General features: G+C 40.7%; 1 protein-coding gene across 1 annotated transcript; it reads left to right on the top strand.

Annotated features, from left to right (window-relative positions):
• The first annotated feature begins 906 nt into the window (after window positions 1–906).
• Window positions 907–14,579, top strand: cd8b (CD8beta receptor). The gene is made up of 5 exons (XM_031895081.1): window positions 907–1,061; window positions 11,291–11,650; window positions 12,273–12,362; window positions 12,943–13,032; window positions 14,463–14,579. The coding sequence occupies exons 1-5, from the start codon at window positions 995–997 to the stop codon at window positions 14,501–14,503; spliced, it is 648 nt and encodes a 215-aa protein (XP_031750941.1). The 5' UTR covers window positions 907–994; the 3' UTR covers window positions 14,504–14,579.
• The last annotated feature ends 211 nt before the right edge of the window (window positions 14,580–14,790 follow it).

The raw sequence follows: 14,790 nt of genomic DNA, 5'->3' as shown, positions 1-14,790 counted from the left end.
CACTCACCCCCGGTCTGGCCAGTCCTACACTCACCCCCGGTCTGGCCTGTCCTACACTCACTTACCCCCGGTCTGGCCTGTCCTACACTCACTTACCCCCGGTCTGGCCAGTCCTACACTCACTCACCCCTGGTCTGGCCTGTCCTACACTCACTCACCCCCGGTCTGGCCTGTCCTACACTCACTCACCCCCAGTCTGGCCAGTCCTACACTCACTCACCCCTGGACTGGCCAGTCCCACTCTCACTCACCCCCAGTCTGGCCCCCCCTACACTCACTCACCCCCGGTCTGGCCTGTCCTATACTCACTTACCCCCGGTCTGGCCTGTCCTACACTCACTCACCCCCGGTCTGGCCAGTCCTACACTCACTCACCCCCAGTCTGGCCCCCCCTACACTCACTCACCCCCGGTCTGGCCAGTCCTACACTCACTCACCCCCAGTCTAGCCATTCCTACACTCACTTTTATCTGATTCATTACGAATTCTTCTGCTTCATTATACATTTAACAAAGTAAGTAGATATGCCCAATTGCTGACAAAACATGCCTAGTATAGTGAATTATCAAAATAAAGAGTCAACATTTGTTTAAATTGTGTTACAGTGTTCAATATTTTCAACACTATCAATATCAAGAATCAGTTGTTGCTGAACTACAATATTTTTAATTAAAATCCCTGCCTGCCGTACTGTAAAGCAAGAGGCAGATGTGCCATTTCCTGACTGTAGGGCCGGCGCTGGTTCTGTAAGGCACAGGGCTGAACTGATGCTTAGAAAAGAATGTGGCGAGATTCTATACAGAGAAACCAGGATGCTGATTGGTTGGCAAACTACATACAGTGTTTAGGGCTTCACTGTTTCTCTTTTGTATGCTGCAGGTGGTCAAGCCCTGTGATTGGTGGAGCTCTAGGTCACGTGCTCTCTATGTGAAGGTGGGAGTGGGTCTCTTTTACACTGTGCCAGGTGCAGGCACCTTAAAAGAATTGTGCCAAGATGAAGCACCCAAGCGACATGGCACCCTACAGCTGCTGCTTCCTCCTCATCTCTTTCTGTGTCACAGGTAAGTGACTGGGTGGCAGCCACAGGGGCTCAGGAGATAATACATTGCCATTTGAGTGTCATTTTAAAAGCTTTGGGTGTCATTTTCCAAATATTTAACGTCAGAGCTAAAATATGTTCCTCGCCAGAATTGAATCAGAAGAGAAGGAGCATTGGTGCAGGTGGACTTGGCTACTAAATATAAATGATTGAAATTCCTAGTTTATTTAAGATGCCTGGATTTCTATATATCTATATTTAATAATAACTGGGTGCAAAATATCAAAATATCACGGCGGATTTACTGTATTATAAACAACTTGTATTTCCTATATCGCTGATATATTTTCAATTTGAGCCGTGACAAAATGCTGCCTTTTCATCTGAAATCCCTGTGTGTTTCTATATGGGCAAATTTATGGGACCAATATGGGACCATTTAGCCACCGACAGTAAAAACAAGACTTGGCATTAGGACCACCTTTGGCAAGATGGATGCCGAACCCGCAACCTCCATATTGACACCTCCAATGCACACTAATTGCAGCACAGCGGCTAATGCTCCATCTGCTCACTGTATATTTATATTTTATATTATACGACCATAAAACAAGTAAAATTGTCTGCAATAATTATGAATTGGGCAATACTTGTATTTCTATAGTAGCTACGATAGAAGATCCATATGTTTATGAGACACTGCGCAGGTTACAAGGCCATTTTGGGCTTTTCTGGGGCCTCATTTTCTGCATGTAACTGGGTTTCTGGAGAAAATCATTTGCAGTTTCTTAAAAGTAATATTTTTACCATCAGATCTAACCAGTGTGGGGTTTTCTTTAACTATTTCTCTTACTTTTGGGGTTTTTAAACCTCATGACTCCAGTATATGTTACTGTTATTATCAGCGTACATTGGATTTTTGGCGTATTATTATATTTATCTGGGATGTATAACAGGCAGGTATTATTTAACTGCTTTTTCTCTGCAGACAATCAAATGGGGAGAAATAATATCCAACTGATTTCCTGATTAAATATATATATATATGTGCGATATGTATACATAGCAGCACAAGTTCTTTCTTTCAAAGTCACGTTTTACTCACAACCGGATCCCAAAGTGACTTTTGAAATCGACTGAGTGGCCCAGTATTTCATGCTGATGGTCTGAAAATCAGCTTTTAAGCAGAATAAAACATGATATTAATCTAAATAGAATGCACCATAGCTGGGTCTGTGCCACTGTGGCTGAGAGGTTCATCTGTAGCTGTTGTTTTGCCACCATGCCTCTATATACAGTCACTTATAAATAGAGAGCAAAGGATATTTTATCTATTGCACTTTATCAGGCTCAAGATATTGTTATAATTTTACTGAATCGCATTTAAGACATAGATTCATGATTCTAACAAAATACTGTTTTGCTTTCTAACCATCGGAAACACATTTGTGCCAGCGAGGGATTTATTTGTATCTTCTCTGTGCTTAATACAAACACGCTACACGTACAGGTAACACGATAGGAACGCTAAAGTTCATTAGTACATTATTACTATTATTACTATAGACACCCAATCATTTTCTTGGTAAGTGATAACTACAAAAATTGTAAATACATTATGTGACAGATTTATAAGAAGAAATTACAGAAAAGAAAGGATTTTATGAACAGATGTAAACAGACAGTAGGAGCCCATGTTTATAGATGACGGTGAGTGGGCCCGGGGTGGGAAGTGCAACGCTGCTGATTAATGTTGAGACTAAACTTTTTTTTTTTAATCAAAATAAACCAGTATTGCACGATTCTTGGCATTTTATTGAGGAATTCGCAAATTATTTCCCATGAATTTTGCCATATAGAATAACATAGCTGTATATATATATATATATATATATTTATATATAGTATAATATTATTAACAGTAATAAAAGTGGGCAAAATAAGTGCATTTTGCAAGTGAATACTATTATTTGGTATTTTATGAGTATTTTATACCTTATTGCTGGGTTCTAATCTGTTTGCTCTAAATGACACTACAATGAAATAACCTCAAAAGTTGATTCCAACAACCAGCCAACTAACTGGCCTGTAAATGCTACCAAGCTATTTATATTGCCCTTTGCTTTTCTTACCACTTGCCCCACTAGTTTCCCTGTATGTAGGGCCCCCTGTGCAGCAGATGGGGCATTTTCCTTGGGTACCAACACTAGTGAGGAAGGGCAGGTACTATAAAGAGTCCATGTTATCGGCTCATTATTGTTTCATACCTTCGCCCTGCTGTAGGGGGGCTTTAGTGTACTTTGGGGGGAGAAAAAGACACATTTTGGACCTACCAGGCCTAGATTTGCTTGTGTGTTTGCTTTAAACCAATATGATATCCGTTAGGACAAGCTGATAGATCAGTCTGGCTAATGCTTGTGTATAAGTACATTTATACCATCAGCATCTCAGTGGGTTTATTGGCTCCCCAGCTGCTACAAGATCACATTTTTATCTGTTTTGGCAATCTTACCCTACCCGCTGTGTAGCCAGTTGACCCATGATTTGCCTGTTGGGCTAATTGATCTACGTTTCTGTAGCGAGTTCTAAGTCAGAGACTAGGCCAGAGATAGCCGGTCAGATCTAATGTACAGGTATTGGACCTCTTATCCGGAAACGTATTATCCAGAAAGTTCTGAATTACGGAAAGGCCATCTCCCATAGACTCAATTTTAATAAAATAATTCAAATTTTTAAAAATGGTTTTACTTTTCCCCTGTAATAATAAAACAGTACCTGTACTTGATCCCAACTAAGATATAATTACCCCTTATTGGGGGCAGAACAGCCCTATTGGGTTTATTTAATGGTTAAATGATTCCATTTTCTCTGTAATAATAAAACAGTACCTGTACTTGATCGCAACTAAGATATAATTACCCCTTATTGGGGCAGAACAGCCCTATTGGGTTTATTTCATGGTTAAATGATTCCCTTTTCTCTGTAATAATAAAACAGTACCTGTACTTGATCCCAACTAAGATATAATTACCCCTTATTGGGGGCAGAACAGCCCTATTGGGTTTATTTAATGGTTAAATGATTCCCTTTTCTCTGTAATAATAAAACAGTACCTGTACTTGATCCCAACTAAGATATAATTACCCCTTATTGGGGCAGAACAGCCCTATTGGGTTTATTTAATGGTTAAATGATTCCCTTTTCTCTGTAATAATAAAACAGTACCTGTACTTGATCCCAACTAAGATATAATTACCCCTTATTGGGGGCAGAACAGCCCTATTGGGTTTATTTAATGGTTAAATGATTCCCTTTTCTCTGTAATAATAAAACAGTACCTGTACTTGATCCCAACTAAGATATAATTACCCCTTATTGGGGGCAGAACAGCCCTATTGGGTTTATTTAATGGTTAAATGATTCCCTTTTCTCTGTAATAATAAAACAGTACCTGTACTTGATCCCAACTAAGATATAATTACCCCTTATTGGGGGCAGAACAGCCCTATTGGGTTTATTTAATGGTTAAATGATTCCCTTTTCTCTGTAATAATAAAACAGTACCTGTACTTGATCCCAACTAAGATATAATTACCCCTTATTGGGGGCAGAACAGCCCTATTGGGTTTATTTCATGGTTAAATGATTCCCTTTTCTCTGTAATAATAAAACAGTACCTGTACTTGATCCCAACTAAGATATAATTACCCCTTATTGGGGGCAGAACAGCCCTATTGGGTTTATTTCATGGTTAAATGATTCCCTTTTCTCTGTAATAATAAAACAGTACCTGTACTTGATCCCAACTAAGATATAATTACCCCTTATTGGGGGCAGAACAGCCCTATTTGGTTTATTTAATGGTTAAATGATTCCCTTTTCTCTGTAATAATAAAACAGTACCTGTACTTGATCCCAACTAAGATATAATTACCCCTTATTAGGGCAGAACAGCCCTATTGGGTTTATTTAATGGTTAAATGATTCCCTTTTCTCTGTAATAATAAAACAGTACCTGTACTTGATCCCAACTAAGATATAATTACCCCTTATTGGGGGCAGAACAGCCCTATTGGGTTTATTTAATGGTTAAATGATTCCCTTTTCTCGGTAATGATAAAACAGTACCTTGTACTTAATCTAAATTAAGATACAATGAATCCTTATTGGAGGCAAAACAATTCTATTGGGTTAAATTAATGTTTAAATTATTTTTTTAGTAAACTTCAGGTATGGAATGGAGATACAAATTATGAAAAGATCCCTTAACCCGAAAACCCCAGGTCCCAATTATTCTGGATAACAGGTCCTATATCTGTAATAATAATAATAATAATGCATGTATGGGGCGAGTAGTAGTTTAGTAGTACAGGTAATTGATTTGTAAGGAAGGAGTCCACATTTTGTGCTCCATATGCGCTTACTCATTAGCTGTGTGACATGTAAGGCTATGGTGGATCCTTAATCATCAATACCTGCCTTATTGTGTTCCGCAGAGATTTGCTTGCACTTGTAATTCTCTGTATTATCACCATTGGCTGCAGCTGGCAAACCTGGCGCTTGGCTGGCACATGTGCCCTATAGATGTCAGCCAGTCAAACAGGTAGCGCCATTAATCCTGGGTACATTAGACTGCAAGTTGTTCTGTTAAGAAACTGAAATATTCTCTATATATATACTGTATAAGTGAATGAGCAAATTAATATTATAATGGAAATATTATCTTTTAAATCTGTGTTTCATTCTTCTCTAGAGGGTTTCTTTACAAATATCACATGAAATATCTGCGCGTGTAGGGGGAGCTTTCATGGTTGTAAGATATATCCCACATAGTAATAAATACTTGTACTCCCAAATATAAGTGATCACAGAATTTCAGAATGTTACCAATTACAGGAATGTCATCTCCCATAAATTCAATTTTAACCCAATAATTCAATTTTTGAAAGATATTTTCTCTGTAATAATAAAACAGTACCTGTACTTGATCCCAACTAAGATATAATTACCCCTTATTGGGGCAGAACAGCCCTATTGGGTTTATTTAATGGTTAAATGATTCCCTTTTCTCTGTAATAATAAAACAGTACCTGTACTTGATCCCAACTAAGATATAATTACCCCTTATTGGGGGCAGAACAGCCCTATTGGGTTTATTTAATGGTTAAATGATTCCCTTTTCTCTGTAATAATAAAACAGTACCTGTACTTGATCCCAACTAAGATATAATTACCCCTTATTGGGGGCAGAACAGTCCTATTGGGTTTATTTAATGGTTAAATGATTCCCTTTTCTCTGTAATAATAAAACAGTACCTGTACTTGATCCCAACTAAGATATAATTACCCCTTATTGGGGGCAGAACAGTCCTATTGGGTTTATTTAATGGTTAAATGATTCCCTTTTCTCTGTAATAATAAAACAGTACCTGTACTTGATCCCAACTAAGATATAATTACCCCTTATTGGGGGCAGAACAGCCCTATTGGGTTTATTTAATGGTTAAATGATTCCCTTTTCTCTGTAATAATAAAACAGTACCTGTACTTGATCCCAACTAAGATATAATTACCCCTTATTGGGGGCAGAACAGTCCTATTGGGTTTATTTAATGGTTAAATGATTCCCTTTTCTCTGTAATAATAAAACAGTACCTGTACTTGATCCCAACTAAGATATAATTACCCCTTATTGGGGGCAGAACAGCCCTATTGGGTTTATTTAATGGTTAAATGATTCCCTTTTCTCTGTAATAATAAAACAGTACCTGTACTTGATCCCAACTAAGATATAATTACCCCTTATTGGGGGCAGAACAGTCCTATTGGGTTTATTTAATGGTTAAATGATTCCCTTTTCTCTGTAATAATAAAACAGTACCTGTACTTGATCCCAACTAAGATATAATTACCCCTTATTGGGGGCAGAACAGTCCTATTGGGTTTATTTAATGGTTAAATGATTCCCTTTTCTCTGTAATAATAAAACAGTACCTGTACTTGATCCCAACTAAGATATAATTACCCCTTATTGGGGGCAGAACAGCCCTATTGGGTTTATTTAATGGTTAAATGATTCCCTTTTCTCTGTAATAATAATAAAACAGTACCTGTACTTGATCCCAACTAAGGTATAATTACCCCTTATTGGGGCAGAACAGCCCTATTGGGTTTATTTAATTGTTAAATGATTCCCTTTTCTCTGTAATAATAAAACAGTACCTGTACTTGATCCCAACTAAAATATAATTACCCCTTATTGGGGGCAGAACAGCCCTATTGGGTTTATTTCATGGTTAAATGATTCCCTTTTCTCTGTAATAATAAAACAGTAGCTGTACTTGATCCCAACTAAGATATAATTACCCCTTATTGGGGCAGAACAGCCCTATTGGGTTTATTTAATGGTTAAATGATGATCCAAATTACGGAAAACCCTCAGGCCCCGAGCATTCCGAAGGTCCCATACCTGTACTATTCAGGTCCCTGTACAGGGCTATCCATCTTTAGATGAAAGTTTTGAGTTTACTAGAAAGCAATGGGCCTTCTGTGTTTATACCTGGCGCAGCACTAAGCGCTAAATAATAATAAACTTTTTCTGTTTTTCTACCCCAGATTTTTATTCCTTTTCTAACTTTAATGGCATCTTTACGAGGTGAAGAACCTTTGTTTCATTAGAATTTTTATTACAGTTTATTGGAATTTTAAGATTTTTTGGAATAAAAATATATCTTGATATCTGAATTAGTGAAAATATTTTTGCATCAATTTTCGTGCCAAAAACCCAAATTGTATTTCAATGAATTTGTCCCAGAAGAAAGTAGGCTCCTTGCACTTGTAGGGTCCTTGCACTTGTAGGGTACAAAAAGGCTGCCCCCCAGTTGTTCGGCAATGGATTTCTATTTCTAAATTCTTCATATTTTTATTTTCATTGTGATGGGATGTATAAATACAGTGGGGCTTTCCAGGAATCACCTTGTTGTATTTGTCATTGAGCCAGAATCACAGAGATGTGTCATTTCAATGAGTCTCAGGGTTCCATGGGGAGTTTGGGTGGAAGGACACAGCTAAACCTACCCTTGAGTACCAATGCTGCAAACAGGGCTTATTATTACCCTTATATTCCCCCAGTCAGAGCAGAAACTCAACTGCCGCTTTCCCCAGTCACATACAGATAAGCTTATTTTTGGGAAACCTTCAATGATATACATACAAAAAATGTTTTTAATAAATAAACCATGAATAAATGACTTCATGTTTGATGGTTTTCACATTAATTCAATATTTTTTTTACTGATACTATACTTATATGCTTCTTGTCCTTTAGCAAAAGTGCCAACCTACCCTACCAGCTCATATCTAGTCAGTGGACAGTTAAGGTGGCCATACACTTTCAGATACGCTCATTTGGCGAGTTCACCAAGCAAGCAGATCTTCTCCCGATATCCCCACCTACGGGTGGGCGATATCGGGCAAATGTAGGCTAATTATAACGGCGGCAATGGGGGCAGTCGGTTCGGGACGTTGATGTGGTCCCCGATCTGACTAAATCTTTAAACTTGCGTGATCGATATCTGCCCAATTTCAGGCCAGATATTGGTCGGGCATGCCCATCGTTCCTACCCCTACACGGGCCGACAAGCTGCCCAATTGGTCCAAGGGACCGATATCGGCAGCTACAATCGGCCCATGTATGGCCACCTTTAGGGTGAAGACACACAGAGCTACTTAGTAGCAGCTACTTGTCATGGCTACTAAACACCAGAAAATCCCCTGAATTGCCTCTGCTAAAACACACGTAGAGACAATTATCAGCAAATGATCAGCATTGTCTGTTTCTGTAGCCATGACAAGTAGCTGCTACTAGTAGCTCCGTGTGTCTTCACCCTTAGAGAGAAAGAACAAGGTGCACCAAACGCAGAACCTGTGCTGCTAAATTTCATTATTGTTCGTACAACAGTTGTCTCTCTTTATCAAGTGATCACATGATAAAGAGCCACAGTTTGATACGTTGTGCAAACAATTCGAGTTTCATAGATCTTTTTCAAATTTAAGATTTTAGATTTTTTCAGATACATTGAGGCAAATATCAAAAGATTTTAAAAGATAGGATGTATAAGTAGATGGGGGATAGAATATTCAGGAAAGGTTTCTTTTGTGGGTATTGTCTGTATGTATTTATGTTTCCTGTTCAGCCTTTTGCTGTTTGCTTGCTCTAAAGCAGGGTTGTCCAGCTGGGGTGTTCTGGGCCAGTTATGGCCTTGGTAGGGACTTTTATGTCCCCTCAAGAGCTCTTTGTATGACGCCTTTTTATGACATGATCATTTTAATATAATCACGTCAGGATTAATATGAAATAAAGCTTTGTTTCTTAACCACCTCCACTTGTGTTTGGGGTGCATACCCATTGGAGCAATTGTGCTTGGGACTGCTGGGTCTCCCCCTGCTACAGGCTGGGGTGCTGCACCCAGACCATTGGATCAGTGTGGTGAGTGACCATGAAAAACTTTGATTTATGTGATTTTTTAAGAAGAACTAGCCATGAAAAAATCTTCCCTGAGCGAAGGGGCCGGGCAAGGTACCTGAACCAATTTTTTGCAGGGGTGAGCAAATGCTTATTGAGACTGCCTGCTGTAAATTTTACATTTGGTTTAGTTCTGGCTGAGAGCAGACTTGCAATAATTGTAGTCAGTTGAAATATAATCTGGGGGTTCAGATGAGTCATTGAGAGATGGCCTTCCCTTAATTCAGAGGTAACAGATCCTATACTTGTACATGAATCTAATGTGATTTTCACCATTTGTTACAGACAGATTTCAATTTGGAAATGTACGTTTGGGTGTTTTTCAGGGTATCTGGAATTTGTCCCCCCAGCTAAAACACACCAGTATAGAAACATTCTGTGTCCTATAAGCCTAACAGGAGTTATAATATTGAAGTTTATTGTAATTATCTGAAATGCCTGATATATTTTGTAACTGAAGATTCTCTGTATTAATTAGAAGTGAATAAATACTGATATATTTAATAGTGGGAGATTATTGTTTAACATCTGTGGATTTATACACCGCACTTTAGGGCAAGGTCACACAAAGCGTATTTCTGCTTCTCTCAGCCCGCGCTTTAGGCCAAGCCTACGCTTCTCTGTGTGTCTGCATTTCAGACTATGGCAATTGCATGACTGTGGGCACACAGAGTGGAGCGGAGGTCGACCTGAAATACGTGAAAGTGAATGTTTTCCCTCGTTTCTGCCAAATTCCCCAATACCTGGCAGGATAGAGCAGTAACACCAGCATTTCTGCCGCCCCTAATTATACTTTTTCCTATACCTAAAGAACAGAGAAAGGTTCTGTTAGTGTCTTCATCCTGTACTTCATATTTGTCCACAGACTACCTCTTAATGGACTGGATCTCAGATCAGGATTAATACACAGTAAATAAGGAACATTCTAAATGAACCCAGGGCTGACACATAGGTTCTGCCAGTTTCTGCAAACGATTGGGAATGCCTGCCAGTCTCTGGAAAGGTCTACTGGTGTATGGGGAATGAGCGAGTTTATTTTATGGATCCCTTATATATTTATTCATGGTGGTCATTCCCACCACCTCTGCACTTCTTCTCCAATGCAGACAATCCCATCATGGCACGCTTAGCCTAATAACCAACATTCTCTACATTAACTGACAAAGAATTAAGCTGGCCATACACGCACCGATAATATCGTGCGAAACCTCGTTTTGTACGATATTCGGTGCGTGTATGGCAAGTCACGAGTCGACCGGTTTGGCAGGATGCTGCTGATGTCGGTCGACTCGCCGATCGGCCAGGTCAAAAGATTTTGATCGGGCGCCATAGAAGGCGCCTGAGCAAAATCTGCCGTCAGGGCTGAATCGGCAGAAGGAGGTAGAAATCCTATTGTTTCTACCTCCTTATCTGCCATTTCAGCCCTGAAGGTTAGTGGCGGTCGCGCGAAAGATCGCAGATCGCCATGTGTGTGACCACCTTTAGGGCAATAAGCAAGAGAATGTCTGAACAATAAAGTAAGGGTGTTTCTATAGTTAAGATGAAAATTCATCTCTATCCACAGGTAGTAAAAGGGCTTAACTGTAAAAACAGAGGTTTCCTGGTCCGGGGGGCTTCCTTGTGTTCATTCAGACCTGAAGAGCAATTTTTATGCCTGCTGATTGAGTATAAGAGATATGTGGGCCATCCTATAATGACAATTATTTTTGTTTGTATTTGTTTGGTAGGGGTTCAGGCCTTTTCCTTACTACAAACCTCAAAGTCACCATTTGTACTGGTCAAAGAAAGCACAGAAATATCCTGCACCCTGAAAAGTCACAATATGGACCAGATAGGAGTTTACTGGTACAGACAGACAGCCGTGACTACAGGCGATCTGGAGTTTGTTATCTTCTCATCTATTCTAAACAAGGTCACATATGGCCCCAACTTCTCCTCAGAGCGAGTCTCAGTTACCAGAGAAAACTTTAGAAACACCTTTACCTTGAAGATGAAAAGTCTGCAGCTTTCCGACAGTGGAGTGTATTACTGCATGGTGGAGAATGCGGGAAGAGTAGCGTTCGGGAATGGAACCTCCCTGCAAGTTGGTAAGATACAGAGGGGTCTCTATTGGTACATAAAATCTTATGAATAGCTAATTTATTGGCACTGAGCCAAGCTGCACTGTGCAGTAATCCATAGCAACCAGTTAGGCTGGATCCAGTGTCAGTGTCAGTAAGTGAGCCTTCCTGTATCGTAACTGGCAGTTTACAAAAAGGCATTTAGTGGTACTGATAGGGCAAACTTGGACTGACTGATTTTGCTCCTTATGCTATAGGTCAGTCTCACCCACTGGGCATACAGCTTGGGCAACTGCTGATCCCAACTACTCACTGCTTCAGCCTTGATGTAGCTTATTAGTGTAGTGCAGGGAATTTATGAAAAGATAATTTTATGATAACTAAGAGTTGTATAGATGTGTAACAAAGAGAAAGATAATAAAAGACTCAAAGCTTGCTCCATGCCCAGAAACCCATAGCAACCAGTCTCAAGTTTGCTTTCAGATCAGTGATTGCTGCCTGCTGATTGGCTGCTACAGGTCAGTAGACCTGGAGCCTACTTTACTCCTGTTGTTATATTCTACTATATATAGGCATTATGGTTGAACGTGATGGACGTATGTCTTTTTTCAACCCAACTTACTATGTTACTATGTTTTCTCTGCCATAGTGGAGACCTTGCCTACTACAGCAGCCACGACAACGATGAGAAAACCTTGTAAATGTAAGAAGCCACAGAATCCCAAAATCTCCAGCCCAGGTAAGTTTTATTTATCCTTATCCTGTTGGCCTGTTATCCTTATCCAGTCTCCAACTGGGCAATACAAGAGAGCTAATTTACCAATGGTACAGGCACCGCAGGAGAGGCGGCCATATTGCCAGCTCACATATACACTATATACTGCCTTGTTTGCTTGACGCTCCTTGCACATTCTGAATGATCAAAGCCAACCAACCCCCCGCATACAGAGTGAGGGGAAACCCTTTGGTGAGCAAAGCATAGCGCCCCAGTGCTCTCAATTTCTAAATTATAAAATTATTTGCAGCAAATTCTATCCAAAGGCTTTGAACACAGTCAGTATGGAGAATAAGGCTGACACAGGGCCCAAACTGCCAGCTGCCAGTAACCCCATGATATTGGCTAGGGAAAAGCACAGCAAGAGGGAAACACTTATACATTGGGCTGTTACTATCCGTAATAGACAGATACAAAGGGGAAATAGAAACTGAAGCTCTAGTGGCCCATTATGTAGCATTGGCAACGCTCAGATAGGGATGATCTCCTGTTTAGCAGTGAATAACCCGTATGACATTGTTATCCCTATATCATTCCCATTTAGTTATGTGCAGTACTGTGATCTGGGCTCCGCTTGCCGGATTTGCTCTTATTCTTGTGATAGTCTTGGGCGCCACCATTTCCTACACAAAGCGTAAGTATTATTTTTATCTCCTCTCTGCAAATTCTCCCCAGTTCCATACAGTGTCTGATTCTTGGGAGAAAGGGGTACGACCTGAGACCCTCACCCCAAGGGCCCACCACAGCCACTGCCACCACTGCCCCCCACAGCTAAACGAGTAGGGACTAAGTTTAGTGCGGTGCCAACACTTGTCAATTACCCAGACATGTAAGTAAGATCACAGAAATGGACAGAAAGCATATTATCCCCAAACATGCTCTTAAGAAATTGACAATGAGCATATTAACCCCAGAAATACAAGTAAGAAATGGACAATGAACATATTAACCCCAGAAATACCAGTAAGAAATAAAAAATGGACAATAAACACCCCAGACACTGCAGAAAATGGATAGATTGAAAGCATTACCTCACCCATTCTTGTCAGAATTGCACCAAGTTTTCTGCTTTCTCAGCACTCCCATGCTATGTGCCCTCACCAGTCTCCTGCAAAATCATTAGCAGGGGGAATGGTGGGTGGTGGAGCCAGAAGGAAAGAAGGGGTGCTGCGGATAGTGGGGGGGCTGACAGGGTGACACAGGCAGGCGGCTTGGACCCACAAGAAGGCAGACTACCTCACTGCCAATCAGAACCCCCCTGGATATGCAGCAGACATAGGAGTGGTAGGAAATATGTGCAGCAAATTATTATATTGACCAGCTCTATACCTGCCAATGTTCCCTATTTAAAAACTGGTATGTTGGGGGCCACATACAATCAGACCACATACTCCATACAAGCCCTTAGTTCCTGCACTGCTATTCAGCACTGTACCACCCGAATAGGTGCAGATTGGAACTATGCAAGCCTCTGCCCACAGTAGGGCTGTCCAGCCGGAGACCTTTAGGGTTCCTAATGAACCCACCCAGGGGCTGCACAGGCTTCTCTGCATGGCGGCATTGCTTCATTCCATCCTGCCCCACCTTGTGCAACAGTGGGTAAATAAAATGAATCCTAAAGCCAGTGTCGGACTCGGACCCCAGGGGCCCACCAGAAATCTTTAGACCCTAGGCCCGCTTTCCAAACTATTTTTCCTCCTTTCCTCATCTCATTTATTTACATGCTAGCATCTATTCGTCCATCTATTTCTTATCTTTCTTCCCATTCAGAAATAGGGGATGAAAATTAAACAGGCCAAATGGTCAGGAGCAGGAGGGCCCACTAACACCTGGGCCCACCGGGAGTTTTCCTGGTATCCTGGTGGGCCAGTCCGACACTGCCTAAAGCATAGAGAGCTCCTAGCACAGCTATTGGCCTGCAGTATTTTAGCCCTCACAACTGTGTCATTTCCATTGCTTATATCTTTGTTCCACCCATTGCCGAATAATTCCTAATATTCAGAATATATCATCTGTCCCAATAGTAGAATGAACCTGAATAAAAGGTTTTGCTGTGTTTAACAGGTATCTACAGGAGAACCCGCCATTTCTACAGGAAGCAGTGAGTGTGTTTATGTTTCCTTATGTTTGTGGTACCAATAGGCCCCATCAGATAATGGCTGCTGTACCCACATCACAGGCAGCGCGGCAGCTCCCGGCGCTTCGCTGACAGTTCAGCACAAGTGCAGCTTCATGTGAGAAACCAGATCAGCTCTCAGCTTCGCTGCTTTTCCACATTTTCTCTAAAGATAAGAATCAATGTTAAAGGGTTCCCCCCAAAGCTCATGGATCACCCCATTATTGTTTGCAAGCGTTCCCCCTGGGATTGCAATGTGTACAAAGCAACCAGGAT

Source organism: Xenopus tropicalis, chromosome 1, assembly GCF_000004195.4.
Source record: "Xenopus tropicalis strain Nigerian chromosome 1, UCB_Xtro_10.0, whole genome shotgun sequence".
In the NCBI taxonomy this organism is placed as follows: domain Eukaryota; kingdom Metazoa; phylum Chordata; class Amphibia; order Anura; family Pipidae; genus Xenopus; species Xenopus tropicalis.
Note: the sequence above shows the minus strand (reverse complement) of the source record. Positions and strands in the feature narration are given on the sequence as shown.

What these genes read in the sequence shown, in the direction of transcription:
- cd8b (XM_031895081.1), top strand. Translation starts at nt 995, where the DNA reads ATGAAGCACCCAAGCGACATGGCACCCTACAGCTGCTGCTTCCTCCTC. An exon ending in TGGAACCTCCCTGCAAGTTG is followed by an intron (nt 11,651 to 12,272) that starts GTAAGATACAGA and finishes TCTCTGCCATAG; the next exon opens with TGGAGACCTTGCCTACTACA. An exon ending in TCCCAAAATCTCCAGCCCAG is followed by an intron (nt 12,363 to 12,942) that starts GTAAGTTTTATT and finishes ATTCCCATTTAG; the next exon opens with TTATGTGCAGTACTGTGATC.